Genomic DNA, 17,491 nt, shown 5'->3' with positions numbered 1-17,491 from the left:
ATCGGGTCCAATTCATATGCAAATGCAATTGAATTGAAAGCACTTCGTTCCTTAAAAGCCTTCAATGGGGGCGGTGCGCATCCCCTGAGATACAGAGGTCCGCTAGTTTCGACTAAAATTTAATCTACTTTAAAAGGTCTCTTTGAACAAGTCGTAAAATTGCGTAGTTTAGGAAGTGATGTCACGCTTCTAGCAAGTTATTCAAAGCTTCAAACGTGGGTATACATACTGGTACAGATCCCAACATACTCAAAAATCAAAACAGTTAGTTTGGGCATTGAACTCGAAATTTCAAGTGCAATTTGGAAATTCCTACATTCTTGTGTAGCTCTCTTCATAACGCTACATATCTTAAAAGAGAATTTTAAAAATTGCAAATAAGTGCCCCATAAATAAAAATCGATGAATGTATTGGGTAGTTTGTGAAATTCTATTTGAGCAAATTGGAGCCACAAGAAAATGTCTGGTTTCGAATTCCATACACCACAAAATAAGTCATAAAAATATTCACACCAAAACTCGAACAAATTTTTTTAAATAAACAATTTGACAATAATGCTTTATTTGACAAAAAAAATATATATTTAATGTGTAACTGCACCCGTTACTTTCGTTCGCTTGGCCGATTTATCTGCACCTTCTTTCCCGCCCTTCTTCTTTTTGCCTTTGCCTGCTTCGGGAGAGCTTTCCGCTTCCGTTAGCCACATTTCGATGTGACAAGGTGAGGACATGTAGGGGTTGATTCTGCCGTGCGCGCGATATGTGCGTCTTCTTAAACAGGCGGCGCGATTTACTTGAATATGCTCGATAACTAATCTATCGACGTCCAGACCGCTGTAATCCGCGTTGCTTTCGGCATTTTTAAGCATCTGTAATAGGAACTCTGCCGATTTCTTTGGCCAGCGCCCTTGGGTGGTGCCCCACTGTTTCGCTTGCGCGCAACGTCCAACTCCTCCATTGAATCGTCTGAACGGAACGCACTCCTTGTGGCCGATAACGTTTTTCAAGTACGTAAAGGCGCGCTTCAATGGCATCTTTCGAATCGCGTTTGCAGTTTCACAGGTATTCTGAAACACAGAAGTTTTTTAGTCAAAGTTTTGCCATATTTTAAAAATATCTATGAAATAAGACATTAAACGGCCTTCTACGGTTATCATGTACTCAGACGGACAGACAGAAAGTCCAAAATTTAATCGGTTAGTCCCTTGACCATTGTCTACCTATTACTGAGAACAGGATTGGAAAATTTGAAACCGTTCGCGAGTTATCATGTACACAGAGAGTTCACAATCATGAACACGCTTAGGAGCTCGTTAATAAGCCAAGGACTTCCTACCCCTAAATGGGGGATGCAAAAAAATTCTGACTTGCTGAAATTTGGTATCTGGGTTTCTTTAATGAGAATAAACTGTACTAGTTTTTGGAATTTAAAATTTCTCACTACCATAACACATGAAAAGGGGACATGAACTGGCTTTATAAGGAGTACTTTTGTAAAAATTTCCCAAAAATTCCTACTCCAGAATGGGGGTGAAAAAAGGCGCTCTTATTGGCTTGTACTTTCACATTTTAATTATTGTGACATGGTACACAGACAATGCCACCAGTACATAATGATTGTACCCAGTTTATCAATAATTAAAATCGTGCAAAATTTGAGGTGCTATGTGGCCTTAATTTAATCAAAATTCTTCTAGTTTAAGGGGTAGTTATATCGATATTAGAAGATAATCAACTAATTAAAGGAGCTACCAGAGTAGGCACCCTCATTATTAAAACCGAATTTGTCGATATCCCAAATCACTCATAGTTAACAGACGCGCAATTACAAGGTTTAATATGAAATGCATTAACAAGTAGCAGTAACAGTAGAGTTGGCTTCAATCCCCAAATCCTTTTGCCAAAACTTGGGATGAAAGCTTATACTTCCTGTATTGGTTCGACTTGCATCAATACATTGTATATCTTATGAATTTCAGCCCATTGACAACGTGCCAATAAGTCTTCTTACGTTGAACAAAGGCGAAAGGTTGTGACTTATGTCTAGCCGATAATAATAGAGGCATTCGGCTAAATACAGCACAATTTCGACCAACGCTCACTTCTTTTTAAACCAAAATATTTTACAATAACTCGGTCCGACAGTAGTCTTATAATACACCTACCTTAAAGTGTACACGAAGATTTGATCCTCTCGCCTTGCATGTTTTTGCAGCCACTTCTGGTTCTCTAGCGTAACGTCCCATCTTCTAACCTTAAAATACAACAACAATTAATCGCGGAAAATAATTTGAGACAGCATAAATATAGCGCACAATTGGTCACATATACACGGAATTATAACAATTTCGCGTTTTTTACTAAAAAAACTTACCGATTAATAAAAATAAAATCGGATATCGTATAATATAAATAAAACTACGTGCAACCCTCAGCTACACCACGTTTCCAAAAGAAAGCGACTGACAGCAAGGTTGGGAAACATGCAGTGCCAACCTGAAAACAAATGGTTATAATCTTAAATATGATTTCGCGTTTTTTCCACTAGATGGCGCTGGTAATACATTGCTTATTTTGGGCTTTGTTTAAACAAATATTTTGGTAAAACTCTCTTAATTTAGTACCCCTTTGTTTCTTATTATCTACACTGTAAAAATTAAGGAAAACAAATAACATTATACCTACTTTTATTTCAATACGACCTAAAACCTAATGTCTTCCAATTTGTTTATTTAAAAATGAATAAACAACGGTATAAGCAAAGTTATTAGTTACTCTTTGGTATAAGGTATAAGTATAATGGTGCTTACTTATCTCATTGATCATTTAATGTACAAACAAATACTTATGAGGAATCAAGAAATATGGGAGCTCTGGGGTACTAAAACTAATTTATGCTTTCCCAAAAATTGTATAAAGCAGGGGGGTGTCCACGTCTTCTCAGTGCCGTTGGGACTTGTAATGGTATCAAGGGGGGGCGCAGTCGCACGACCATCTTGCGCGCTTTTCTACAGGGTTATCAAAGAAAAACCTGCGCTTGCTCCCAGGCAAACCTTCTGGCCACTATAAATTAAACAAACACATATAGAATATGAAGCTCATACTCTATAGGTGTTTGTTTAATTTACAGTCTCCGTCTCCTCGCCTGTATTCCATCCATCTGCCCAAAATCCAGAATCCAGTGGTATTCCCCCTTGTATCAAGCAGGCTAGCTATAATGGCAAGAAATGATCTTAGAGGTAGTAACAGCAATGTACGCTAAAAGCAGTACTGGCACTAGTGTTCATACACTTATCAGTCTAGCATAGGGTTACCACAATGACCACGTTGAATTCCGGGACACCATTCCTCCATGAACCAAAATTGTGACTGGGTAACAAATTTATTAGGTTTTTGTTGCTATTTTTTAATTGCTTGATATTTAATTTTTTTTAATGTCATACCTAATTAATCCTATTAAATAAACGCACAAAATAAAAACGCAACAAAAGAAATAAAATGTTAATATTAAACAAAGGGCTTTAATTCTGTTGGAACTGCGAATTCAATTTTTTATCTGGATAATCATAAATGAAATAAGCTCAACGGATTAAGTGCTTCAATTATATATTAATTGCGAATGGAATTCGCTAATACACTAAAGAATTGGGCTTGTAAGTAAGTACATAATTTCAAATGAATTATTTTTTATCGCAATTCCATTTTCATAGGAATAATATAGGGTCTGCGTCGGGTCAGAGCCTACCCTAGGAATTGCTCCCTGTGTTGTCAATTAGCTCTGTGGCAACAAGCAACCAGACTCACAGTCCAGACCCCTTTGGCAAATCTGGGTTTCTAGTTTCTAAAACACAGACTAGGAAGATCACCTGTGTACAGCTCACGGGACACTGGATGGTCAACTATCACCTGCACAAGATTGGGCTTGTAAGAGGGCCTACGTGCAGGTTTTGTGACGAGGTACCTGAAACTAACAACATGTGGTCTGTCGCCGTGACGCTTATTTGATCAGAGACAGACATCAGCTTCTTGGCGACAGTTATCTATAACCGCGGAGGGTGATAAGCAACTTATGCTTAACAGTGTCCTATACTTTATTTAGAGGAACAGGCTCTGAATCTGGTTGTAGAAAGGGGATAGGTATAGTGGGCCTGGTAAACAAGCTCCCCTCATGAATAGAATAGATGCGCCGCCCTCCAATCCCAGGGGCTGATTGTAACACCGTGCAGACAGTATAAGACAGGACTCTTATAGTCTTACGGATGTCTGGATTATATGCAAATCAAGTTAACGTCTTAGTACTATCTTCAGTGGCTTAGGGTCACCATGTGTTCCGGAGGACCACCTGATACAAAAGTAGTTACAGGTGGAGGTTACACACTGGGGCTGGAGGGCACCGAAATGAAGGACGCAAACACCCACGACTCTTAATCAAATTCTTATCATGTTGATGCTAGAAAGTGTGCATTGGGAGTGCCTGCACTTGCACAATAGCAGGTTTTAAATGGTACATTTCTGTTCCGGTAGCTCACTGCGTAAATGTTGTGACAATTGACATGGGTGAAAGTGGGATGACTATAAATATATTAGCTACTCCTTACCATTTGCGGAGATACTGATCAGACCTCATCCAAGAGAGTCAAACAACATACCAGTTGTCAATTCGACAGATTGTTCTATCTATGTTTGGGTTGGGTTGGAACAGCAGCCTCAGCTGAAATCCCACCCACTTAAAAACCAAAAACGCCTTTTTTTCCAAATGTTCTCAAATTGTCAAGGGAGCTAATAAGAAAATATCAGGTGCAATAATAAGTGCTTTCAATAAAATACATTTATTTTATATAGTTTTCACTTAACATCACTAGCTGCAAACCGTATATTATTTGTTCGACAGTTAAGAGTACGTGGCACTTTACTATGGATTAGTTGTGCCCAGCTTATACATTAACAGTATTCCTTGCATTATAAGATACAGTATAATAGAACATAATGAGGTACATACATTCATTCAAGCACTAGGTCTAAGTAAACGTCAAGAAATTCAAACTAAAGAGATACACCTATTTTACAACCTAAAGATACAGCATTATCTCATTATTTCCTATTATATTCTCGATATAATTACTGATTTGAACACAAATTGAAATATGTGATGTAGTGAAAAACAAACACAGCGCGAATTTTAATATAATTCAATAACTTGTTAATAAAATTACATCAACAGTTACGGGAAGTATTAAGTAACAATAGAAACGGTACCAGATGCATCATTTGAGTAAAAGATCAATATAGATTAATTGATGTTTCATTTAAATGAGGCATCTTGTATTCCACATAAATAAATCTCAACTATTTGCCTGGAAAATCGGGTACTCTGAAGGAATTCTCTGTAGTTTTCTCGACACTGTTTAAAATACTTGCTTAAACCTGAAATGAATGCGCAATAAATATTAACAAATTGTATAAAGGTATTACTTTTTGAAAACATTTATGACCTGTGATTGGAATTTGGTTCGATTTCCATTGTTCGACAAACCCATCCGGCTATATCGACATTTTCAGACTCTGACTTTCTGATCCATTCGTGGTTCTAAAACGAACATCATAAAATAATGGACACAAAGAGTAACTTTACCATCAAAGTTTTTAAATCGGCACGTTCATCTGGATGCTTCTTTAAACAGTGATCAACAAAATCCTTAAACTCGGAGCTAAAGAATCCCGAAGGTAATTTCGGTGGTGGTTCATTTACAATATAATCTAATAATTCAAATATGGCCATAGGGCGTGGGCCATTCGAATGACTTGGTGAATCCCCATCGTGTAATCCAAATATTGCAGAAATTGTCTTGGTGTCGGGTGGCGGAATTGGGTACATGCCAATGGCCATTTCTACTAATGATAAACCTAAGGACCAAATATCACTCTGTACTGAATAATGTGTCCCTTGCAGTCGTTCAGGCTAAAACCAAGAAGTAGTTTTACATTAGGAAGCTATTATAATCAACATGCAAATGTACTACAGATAGCTCATGACATAGGAAAATCGAGAAACCGAAATTTGTTCTTGCAGTTTGTGACACTGATTTTTAAAGAGACTCAAGATTGAGAGGCACACTGAGCCCTAAAAACTTATACACTAATTCCAAACAATTTCAGTCTAATTCTAAACTACTACGGAAGCGAATTCTACTATAAGACTACTTAATTCCATAAATCACCTTAGCCAACTGTTCACATAGGATGAGCTATCTGTAGCATTGACATCGTGGCTATACAAACACTTACAGACATATAACTTCTGGTACCAACAAACGAATTTGCCATAGAATCGATTAGTTGACCAGAAACTCCAAAATCACATATCTTAATATCACCGCAACTATTCACCAAAATGTTGCTGGGCTTTACATCTCTATGCATTATGGCGTGCTTATCACGTAAATAACTTAGGCCTTTCAGAACGGCCGAAGTGATTTTGCCTAAAATATTTTCAGGTATTCGGCCCGCTTTCTTTAAAATCAAATCTAAAGATCCGGCATCCATGTACTCCATACAAATACTAATTTCACCGTCACTATAAAATGCGCCGTAAAACCCGACGATGTGCGTAAAATTACACTCGTGCAAAACTTTTAGTTCACGTATAATCTGTTTTTTAATAGCCGGTTTCACTTCCAAGTGAATTAATTTTCGTGCCATTATAAGACGACTTGATTTGTGACGAACTTTCATAACGACACCGCCATTTCCAGATCCCAGTTCGCCTAACTTTTCAAAATCATCTTCGCTAAGCTCCCCAATTTTTTCTTTCTGACATAGGAACACTTCAATCCGTTTCCGTTGCATGTCGTCCATATCCAGCTCTTCGAGGCGCGCGGTTAGGTTATCGATACTGGATTTGCGAACTAAATTACTGGCCCTTAAAATAATTCATAGAGAATTGGTAAGCGTAGATCAAATTACTTACCCCGAGGCTTCCTGAAATGGTACACTTGTTGGTGTAACAGAAGGAGTTTGATCTATGGAACCCGGGGGAAGAGTTAAATTTAGCTTATTTTTCGACATTTCTATATCCCTTTTTAAGAACTTAATTTATTAAATAATTAATCATCGATTACACTTTAAACGGAATGTTTATAATTTTAAATATTGACAAGTTTTTGTTTTTCATTAAACTAACCTCAAACATCAAGTAATGAACCCCACCCTTAATAAAAAAACAAATCTCCAGGGTTGCCAAATTATGTCAAATACAGGGTAAAACAATACCTGCGGAAAAATTATCAAAGCCTCGTGTGAGATCGAAGGGACTTCAGCGCATTTTTGTGTGGCAGATCAGTATTCTATTAGCAACTTTTGACTCAACCATCAATAAATGATCTTGTCGAAGGCTACTACATTCACTTTGTCGGTACCCGCTTCCAACTTTCCGCGTGCACCCGCAATTCGCGTTTAAAGTTTTGACTCCACAGTCAGTAAAATCTTGTCGGGGGCTACCATATTCTCTTTGTCGGTATCCACTTCCGATGTCCCGTTCCCTTCCAATGCGCGTTTGAAGATTTGACTCCACCATCAGTAAGATAAGATCGAAGTAAGATCGTGTCGGGGGCTACCACATTCCCTTTGTTGGTACCCACTTCCAACGTCCCGTTCACTCGCAATTCCCGTTTGAAGATTAGACTCCACCATCAGGAAGATCTTGTCGGAGGCTACCACATTTCCTTATTCGGTGCATACTTATATTACACCCACATTTTGGTGGATTTCGCTAAAAACCTTCCACAAGATAGTACTTCATTTTTGAGGCACTTCTCATTGCTCAAGCTTCTATTGGCGCCACGAGAAAGAGAGACAGCGATTCGAGATTACTTTAAATTTCTCGGGAAAACACTTTTTCTTATGAATTTTGGTGGGTAGAATCCAAAACATTTCGTACTTTTTCGATTAGACTCCTCAATCAAAAGTTATGGACTAGAAACCAATTTCAAAAGAAAATTCAAAGGGCTGTAACTTTTGATCTACTAGCCCAATCTTGGAACTGTTGGAAATTATGGATTCTACAGGCCACATTCTATAAGAAATTTTTTTTTCCGGGTCGATCTGAGACAATTTTTTTTTCGGGGCTCAAAAAAAAGCAGTTTATAACCTTCCTTTTTTACCAAAAATCGACTACACCAAAATTTCTCGGGAAAACACTTTTTCTTATTAATTTTGGTGCATAGAATCCAAAACAATTCGTACTTTTCGATTAGACTTCTCAATTAAAAGTTATACACTAGAAACCAATTTCGAAAAAAAATTCAAAGGGCTGTAACTTTTGAACTAGTAGCCCAATCTTGGAACTGTTTGAAATTACGGATTCTACAGGCCACCACATTCTATAAGAAATTTTTTTTTCCGGGTCGATCTGAGACAATTTTTTTTTCGGGGCTCAAAAAAAAGCAGTTTATAACCAGTGGCGATAGTGAAGATAGGAAAATACTGAAAAACCTTCACGTTAGTAAACTACGCTCGAGGATGACGTCCAGATGTCGCCAACCCCACATCACATCATGTAGCCCTTAAAAGCTACCTACTTTTTACAAATAAATTTGCAAAAATGCGCTAAAAAGAGGATGGATCATGTTTGAAAGAGTCGTTGACCGTGGCATGTAGATGGACTTGTTTGGGAAGTTACTTACGATATCTCATTGGAGTGCTCAAACATCGTTCATTCGCCCTGAAAGGGCCGTAATAATGAGCGGATAAACGGCAAACTTTTCGGAGCTTCAACACACCAACTGCAGAAATGTCGCACTAATGAAAGAGGGCATTTAACCGCTGGTCTTCTTGATAATTTGTTTTTCTTTTGTATTATAATAAAACTTCCGTTCGTTTCCTACAAGTTGTTACTCTTTTCATCCGGATAACTAGAAAATTAAAAGTATGACGTCCATTTCAAATGCGGTCACTTATTCTCCCCAGTCCGCCATGGATCAGTGCCACGGTGCATACTGTTCATAAATAAAATAAGGAAAATACCCCCAATAATGCAGGATGTCAATCCGTACATTACGCATCTAACAAATATGTGGATAAACATTATCTTGCTATGCTACCCCTAAGTTGAACTTGATGGAAACCTCCGAAACTTTTGTCTAAGAGAACATTATCCCTATACTACTACGGAATCCTATCGATTTGATAACGATATATTTAAGGGTGATATGTAATGTGTATACCCATCCAACAACTACATTGCCCGGCTACCCCTAAATTATACTTCCAATCTGCCATAACTTTTGCCTAAGAAAACCACTACATTTAACAATGATTCGAATACAACCCTAGAATGCATCTCTATTGACGATATTTAAAGAATGACATGTGTAGATTACGTATCTAATTGTTTATGTAAATATACATTACCCGGCTACCCCTAAATTGAATTTGCAACCCTCCAATCTTTTGCATCAGAGAAACGATCATTCAACATACCATATAAAAATTGAAAATGCATCTATTATCGTATACAAAATGTATTTGCACCCCCTCCTCCTTCTCCCTTTGCCTTATAAAACTACCACAATTAATCTCAAATAAATCGAGAATGCATCTACTACCTTATTAACGGTATTTAAGACATTGATATGTGTAGATTGCGTATCCAACAAGTACCTACTTAACCAAAGATTGCGTGGCTACCCTTTAATTTCTTTTGTAATTCTCCATAAATTTTGGTTATGAAAAACGACTTCCTTTGAACAGTACTCGCATACAGATTAACATTGCATCCATCAATTATAGTGATTGTAAATTTAAGGGACGACGCAACCTCCATACAGTTTATACATTTTATTTAAGGAAACTAACATTTAAAAACTATTTTCATACAAACCGAGAACCCATCTATCAATTTTATAAACGATTCTTAAAGAATAGCATGTGTAGATTACGTAAATACTTAGGTACGTTAATAAAAATTGCTCGGCTACCCTTAAATTGAACTGTCAAAGTGTCAACCCTCCATAACTGTTGCCTAATAAAACGACTACCTCCATTCAAAAACCATTCTCATACAAACCAATAATGCATCTATTAATTTTGTAGACTATATTTAGGGGATGAAATGTTTAGATTGCTTATCCCACAAATACGTAAATCGTAAATAAAAATAGTCGGATACCCCTACATTTTACTTGCAACATAACTGGATTTAAAAATTATACCCATATATAAATCGAATTAGTATGTATTGACGTTATACGATATTTAAGCGGTAACCTGTGTTTACGCATCCAACAAGTACGTGATTGTCTGGTTACCCGTAAATTGAAATGGCAACCCTCAACATGTTTTGCATAAAAGAAACGATTGTATCTATCAATTTTAGTGACGATGAGGATAACACGTGCAGATTAGGTGGGTACATACTTACCTATGCAACAAATACGTGAATAAAAATTGTCCGTCTTGTAGGATTCATGGAGATTTTTTGTTGTTTATTGTATCCATTATAAGTATAACTAAGGCCAATCAGTAAAAATTGCTGACGGTAGAAACACGTCATTTCAAAATTTTGATAAAATATGAAATAAAAATAATGATAGAAAAGTATAGGATGATACGTCAATGTACAACGAAAAAGAAAGGGTGTTGCATTTAGAAAATATCAAGTTTGGGTCAAAGCTCAAAAACGGTTATCCAAATTTTTTAACGTCACTGGATTCTACGTAAAAATACCTAAAATAGGCAGTTTGAGTAATGATAAATGAGTGTGATATGCCTGGTCTACACAAATCATCCTCTGAACATAATCAATAACATTAATACATACGTTCTTAATTTGTATGGGAATAGTTTTTAGGGTTGTAAGTTCAATTTACGGTTAGCCACGCAATTTTTATTCACGTAGTTGTTAGATATGTAGTTACATAAAATAAACATATATCATCCCTTAAATATCTTTAATAAGATTGATAGAAGCATATTCTTAATTTGTACGGGGATAACTTTTAAAGGTAATCGTTTTTCTTAGGCAAAAATTGTGGCGATTGCCACAAATTGATGGGTAGGAAGAAAATCTTTATGTATTTGTTGCATAGGTAATCTACACGTGCCATCCTCATTGTCAATAAAACTGATAGATATACATTCACAATCTTTATGGGAATAGTTTTTAAAGGTAGTAGTCGTTTTCTCTTATGGAAAAGATATGGAGGGTTGCAAGTTCAATTTATGGGTAACCAGGCAATCTTAATTCACGTACTTGTTGGATCCGTAAACACATATCGTAATAAAGTCGTAAATCGATATATGCATACTCGATTTTTATGTAAATGCAGTTTTATTGGGGTGCAAGTTAAAATTTAGGTGTAGCCGACCATTTTTATTCACCTATATGTGGGACACGTAATCTACACATATCATCCCCTAAATATAGTCTATAAAATCAATAGATCCATTATTAATTTGCATGGGAATGGTTTTTACATGTATATGTAGTCGTATTAAGCAAAAGTTATGGAGGATTGAAAGTCCAATTTAAGGGTAGCCAGGCAATTTTTATTCAAGTATTTTTTGGATACGTAATCTACACATACCCTCCTTTAAATGTTGTTTATAAAATTGATAAATGCGTTCCAATTTAAGGGTAGCCATCAGGTAACCTTTATTCACGTACTTGTTGGATGCGCAGTCTTCACATATCAGCCCTTAAATACCATCAATAAGTTAGTTTAAGCGATTTATTTGGGAATAATTCCTAAATGTGGTCGGTTTCTAAGGCAAAGGTTATGAGGGGGGTTGCAAGTCAAACTTGAGAGTAACCTGGTTCACGTATTTCTTGGGTACGTAAGGTACACATATCGTCCCTTAGGTAAAGTCAATAAGATCGATATATGCATTCAGGAACAGTACGCGTTGGATGTGTACGCACATATCCCCCCTTAAATATCGTAATAAAATCGATTAATGCATATTCGATTTGTATGGGTGTAATTTTTAAATGTAATCGTCTTCCTAGGTAAAAGTTATATTGGGGTTGTAAGTCAAATCTTGGGATAGTCCACTATTTTTATTTACGTATGTGTAAGTGGGGTAGCGTCAATAAAGTTGATAGATGCAGTCTCAATTTGTATAGATATAATTTATAAAGGAAGTTGTTTTCATTATAGGCAACAGCTTGGGGGGGGGGGGGGTAAGTGTAGTGTATTTGTTGGATACGCAATCTACACATATCATCTCATAAATATCGTCAATGAAATCGATGAATTCGTTTTGGATTTGTATGGAAACAGTTTGTAAAAATACAGTCTTTATTATATGAAAAAGTTATGGGGGATTTACAAGTTCAATTAAAGTGTAGTCCGTCAATCTTTATTCACATATTTCTTAATACGCATTCTACACATATTATCCCTTATTTTAAGGGGTAACGCATGCTTTTACGTATCCCACAAGTACGTGGATAAACATTGACTGGTTACCCGTAAATTGAACTTGCAACCCTCCATAACCTTTGCATAAGAAAAACGATTACCTTTAAAGTCATCCATATGCAAATTGAGAATGCTTCGACCAATCTTATTAAATATGTTTAAGGGAAGATGTACCGGGTGGTGACATGAACAATCGCACCATAGGAATTTCAATAGTATTTTATTCATTTCTGATTATTGGCTTCGCTAATTATTTTAGAGATAAAGTCTATTTAGGTTTTTGTAAATTACGAATCCATGCTTACTACAGCTTTTAATTTATTGAACTTTGAAACCAAGAAACTGGATGACTAAAAGTGGCGCCTTTAAGAAAATCAGTAGCGCCATGGCAGTTTGAGATCAAACAAAGCTCTTCAGGAGCATTTCCATCTATCGATCTTATTTACTGTATTTAAGCGGCAATATGTGTATAGATAACGTACCCAGGAAATACGTGAACAAACATTATCAGGCTAACCTTAAGTTTGACTTGCAACCCCCTCATAACCTTTGCCTTAGAAAGCGACCACATTTACAAATTATTCCCAAATAAATCGAGAATACATCTACTGATTTTATTGACGGTATTGAAGGGATGGTATGTGAAAGTTGCGCATCCAACAAGTACCTGAATAAAGGTTGCCTAGCTACCATTAAATTGGTGTTGCAATTCACCTAGACTCAAAGGAACGACACATAAGGGATGATATGTGTAGACGTATCTAAGAAATACATGAAATTGGTTTCTTTTCTAGTCTATAACTTTTTATTGAGAAGTCTGATCGAAAAAGTACGAATTGGCCCTCAAAAAAATTGTCTCAGATCGACCCGGAAAAAAAATTTTTCTTATAGAATGTGGCCTGTAGAATCCATAATTTCAAACAGTTCCAAGACTGGGCTACTAGTTCAAAAGTTACAGCCCTTTGAATTTTCTTTCGAAATTGGTCTCGGATTACGTATTCAATAAATATGTGACTATACATTGCCCGGTTAGGTACTCCAAACTTGGATTTCTCATTTCTTTTGCTTAAGGAAACGACATTTAAAAGTTATTCCTATACAAATCTGTTTTATTGGAGATCGTTAAAGAATGGTATGTCTAGATTACTTATCCATTAAATACGTAAATAGAAATTACCCGGCTACCCTAAATTGAACTTGCGATCTTCCATATCTTTTGCATAAGGGAGACGATTATTAAGGATACTCAGATCCTTTATAGTTTTGTATGGCTGTCCGTCCATTTGTATCTGTTTATTCCCATGCAAATTGAGAATGCTGCTATCAATCCCTTTGACAATATTTAAGGGATGATATGTCTAGATTACATATTCAACAAATACGTGATTAGGGGCCCTAAATGGGAAGCAATCAACAAAAATTGTTCGTTCACACATTGTTTGGAAGCAAATGATCCATCTCTTCTGTCCATTTGGTAATGGTAACCTTAGAGAATCGTAGAAACATGAATTCTGATTGGTATTCTACAATCTTTGTGCCAGAAATATCATTTTTTACATGTAGTACTGAAAATGATCGTGTCATGGCTTTAAAAAACGGTAACCCATTTCATCACAACAGATTCGTTGTTTAAATGGATATTATTGCTTCGTTGGAGGACGAATAGAACGTACCTGTAGCGCTAATCCACACGGTATATTAATTATAATTTTCGGTATATTTAACATAGATCCATAATTTAATTGGCACTGGTGGATTTTAAATTGCTTTGTTTACTTTGAAATCTTTGCGTTAATTGGCATTAATCACCCTATTTACCGGTGGGAAATGCAGGTACCAGGGAAAATCCTTTAATTTATTTGTAAACATATAGTAATTAGCCAGTTATATAATTTGTTTTATTAATCATTGTATAACATAATTAAAACTATATGCATAAGTAATTAAAATACAAAGTTGTCTAGAGGTAATAACATAGTCTTTATAGCTACCTACTGAACATCATACCACCTAATAAGTAATATTACTTATTAAACGATCGTATCTACAGCTCGACACTAAGCTGTCGCCGTTAAATTAGGAAGAATGATTTTGGTCATGAAAAATAGTAAAAAATGAACCAATGAATGCGTGATAGTGGAAAACACCTTAATTTCTTATCATGACAAGGGTTCTCTTGTTGTATTAGGTAAGGTTAAACAAAGAAGCCCCCCTCCAATTAGCAAAGCTGCTACAATGAAAGTTGGAGCGGGGCAGTATAGGTCTAATAAAGTAGCTATCACAATGTTTCCAATAATACCCCCTAACCGTGCTGCAACCATAGAAATAGCGACTCCCGTAGCCCTAAAATTATATAAAAGGTAATTAAAAGCTAACAGATTGCGTAATGCACCTACCTGAGGTTGGTTGGAAAGATTTCTGTAATTAAACAATCCAGAGCGGCGTTTCCACAAGAAATCACTCCACTGAAAACTGCAGAGACTGCTAAATTCTGCATCTTGTTATAAACCAAGTACATACATGCTGCGCAAATTCCCGACGTTAATGTACTGAATACTGAAATAAAAATTCTAAATCACGTTCGAGACAAATTCATTATACCTAAGAAAAATTTCCTTCCCAAGCGGTCCATACCCAAAACCGCAATTATATTGCTTGGTAACGCTGATGCTACAGTTATAAGGGATTCCATGAAAACGGCGCTTTCTATTTTGTCTGAGCATACTTTTCCATCCTGCTGACTTCCTGACGCAGTCACATACTTGGTTACAGCACAAACGTCGGCGGTCTTGTCCGGATACTGACGGGCATACTCATCAAAACGATTAAATAACTCAGGGAACCACATCATTAAACCATAGTACCTACAAACGACAACTTATTCCTTATTCACAGGTCGGTGGTTACTCTTACCCAATATGAAAAGTAAAATTGATCGTAATGGAAATGAGCGTAAATTTTAGAATGGGGCTGACAAATAATTGTTTGCTGTTTGAGAGGATGTCCGACATCATGTTCTTGTACTTATTTTTTGTCGCAGGCTTATCGGAACTTGTGATTGATTTAATAACGTCTTGTTCTACTACTAGATGCTTCACTGGATATTCATTTTCATCTTTTCCTGTATTGACTTTGTATATTTTTTTGAAGATATCTAGAGCTTCGTCGGCTCGTCCACGTGATAAAAGAAATTTGGGACTTTCGGGTAAGAAATACAAAAGTACCGCTACTACAAATGATGGAACTGAACAAATGAGTAGAAAGATGCGCCAAGAATTATAAATAAAGACTTGAGATGTGTATCCTATTCCAGTTGGAATGATCAACCACGCTAATCCAGCTACAAAAAGATTTCCTAACGTCCAAAAAGCGGCCATGAAGGACAACATCGATCCGCGTTTGGCTTTCGGTTGAAATTCTGCAAAGTACGACCATATTACTGGCCCGCTGCCCCCTAACCTGTAACACAAGATCTGAAACTACTTAAATTAATTAAAGGATACTACGTACGCTGCTCCGTTCAAAAATCGAAATAGCATGAAAAGCTCATAGCTTTGGCTAAAACTCGAAGCTACAATGCAAAGAGCGTTCATAACCGATATGGCGATAAGAACTTTCCTACGCCCCAAAGCATCTGCTACAGAACCCCATGCATATGCTCCAGCCATCATGCCAATAAAGATGATCGAATTCAACCATCCTTTGGAGTAGGTATTGAGCTCTAGATCGCATTGCGCCGACGGTAAGATGAACGACATCGAAATGACGTCCATCTCCTCGGATGTGCTCACAAACCCACATACTGCTAACAGCATATAATGAAACTTTCCATACCCAGTTAGTTCTATAGCACTCTCAAAGTCGGCCTTTTCGCTAACTCCCTTTTCAAGATCCCCCGATACCTTTCCCGGATCTTTCCGACCGAACGGAATGAGCTCAAGATCCTTAGATCCGCAACCGTTTGGAACGCGTTCACCCTTTACATCGGAGTCTGCTTTATTCTTATTCGATGGATCACCTTCTACCATTCTATGATGACTATCCTTGTTATTGGATTCTTCACCAAGTATGTTTACAAATCGGTCTTTGGAGCTCTGTCTATTGGGGGCAGCGGGCTGAACTGTAGTGGAAAGCTCTACAACAAGTAAAAATATATTAGGAAGTTGGAAATATGTTTCACGGACAAGCTCATATATGTATTACTCGGAACATAATTTAACATTTATAAATAATCGTACTAAGGTATTTAGGTAAATCGCACAACGATCATCCAAACTACCCTTGTTTTATATCTGCCCAAGCGAAGATTTATTTCACAAGTTTTGTAAATTTAGTTAGTTACTAGAAACGTGGGTCAATGTTAATTTTCTGCGACCAGCGTTCACAATAATAGCATTTAATTATTGTTTCATGAACGTGTTTCGTTTATAAAAATTGTAACTGCTATACAACTAGTTTATAGCAATCTTTTTGTGATAAATGTACTTTACTTGGACGTACGTAGAGATAAAGCAAGCTGTAACAATATTTTACTTAAATTTGTTTAAAGAAGTTACGAAAATGGCACGAGATACGTAACTGATATTAAAAGTACTATAGGATTGAGTAGGTACCTAATACAGCTAATCAAATGGAGGTCATGAACACCAAAAGCTTAATGTACCTACTTAACTGAAGGTTACGCAAACCTAGTGAATCCTCTTGAATACAAGGTCTTCATAGAAGAACACCCCCATAATGCAAGGGCATTTTGTTGAATGGGAAGTCGGAAGTGCGTGCTGCTGAATAAGTCTGATTTGTTAATTGGCCTTGTTTTATAGGTACATTCTGATATTTCAAGGGTGATTCTTATGCGACATTTCTGGGTCAATATAAAAAGCGTGTTTTTACCTCTAAATATATTACTGCCAGTTTGAGTGCCTATAATAGTATGTAATGTTTACCGAGGTACGAATTCAACAAATGCAAGGCTGATTGAAAAATAAGTGATTGTCTGGCAATTATTTAGTTTATGAATCTCATTGATGATTAACGTGATCTTGAATTTCACAATGTTTCTTTCCATCTATGGG

General features: G+C 36.6%; 3 protein-coding genes across 11 annotated transcripts in view; all 3 read right to left on the bottom strand.

Moving 5' to 3' along the window:
• Positions 1 to 540: 540 nt before the first annotated feature.
• On the bottom strand, positions 541 to 2,497 carry LOC116166121 (60S ribosomal protein L17). Its single transcript, XM_031480960.1, has 3 exons — positions 2,375 to 2,497; positions 2,166 to 2,254; positions 541 to 1,067 (listed from the first exon to the last, which is right to left on the bottom strand). The coding sequence occupies exons 2-3, from the start codon at positions 2,244 to 2,246 to the stop codon at positions 585 to 587; spliced, it is 564 nt and encodes a 187-aa protein (XP_031336820.1). The 5' UTR covers positions 2,247 to 2,254; positions 2,375 to 2,497; the 3' UTR covers positions 541 to 584.
• A 2,316-nt stretch (positions 2,498 to 4,813) lies between these two features.
• On the bottom strand, positions 4,814 to 7,200 carry LOC116166034 (dual specificity mitogen-activated protein kinase kinase dSOR1). The gene is made up of 5 exons (XM_031480857.1): positions 6,968 to 7,200; positions 6,286 to 6,919; positions 5,633 to 5,959; positions 5,493 to 5,587; positions 4,814 to 5,424 (listed from the first exon to the last, which is right to left on the bottom strand). Exons 1-5 carry the CDS (start codon positions 7,063 to 7,065, stop codon positions 5,406 to 5,408), a joined length of 1,173 nt encoding a protein of 390 aa, XP_031336717.1. The 5' UTR covers positions 7,066 to 7,200; the 3' UTR covers positions 4,814 to 5,405.
• Positions 7,201 to 14,295: 7,095 nt separating this feature from the next.
• LOC116165865 (synaptic vesicle glycoprotein 2B-like) overlaps positions 14,296 to 17,491 on the bottom strand; it is a 43,097-nt gene continuing 39,901 nt past the window's right edge. For all 9 annotated transcript variants that reach the window (XM_031480595.1, XM_031480592.1, XM_031480593.1 and 6 more), the window contains exons 2-6: positions 15,930 to 16,554; positions 15,333 to 15,878; positions 15,021 to 15,283; positions 14,816 to 14,975; positions 14,296 to 14,762 (exon numbers count right to left, since the gene is read on the bottom strand). In XM_031480595.1, the coding sequence (XP_031336455.1) occupies positions 14,579 to 14,762; positions 14,816 to 14,975; positions 15,021 to 15,283; positions 15,333 to 15,878; positions 15,930 to 16,447 (1,671 nt within the window). In that variant the 5' untranslated portion in view covers positions 16,448 to 16,554 and the 3' untranslated portion in view covers positions 14,296 to 14,578. The remainder of the gene's footprint in view (positions 14,763 to 14,815; positions 14,976 to 15,020; positions 15,284 to 15,332; positions 15,879 to 15,929; positions 16,555 to 17,491) is intronic.

This window comes from Photinus pyralis, unplaced genomic scaffold (assembly GCF_008802855.1).
Source record: "Photinus pyralis isolate 1611_PpyrPB1 unplaced genomic scaffold, Ppyr1.3 Ppyr1.4_LG3a, whole genome shotgun sequence".
Lineage (NCBI taxonomy): Eukaryota > Metazoa > Arthropoda > Insecta > Coleoptera > Lampyridae > Photinus > Photinus pyralis.
Note: the sequence above shows the minus strand (reverse complement) of the source record. Positions and strands in the feature narration are given on the sequence as shown.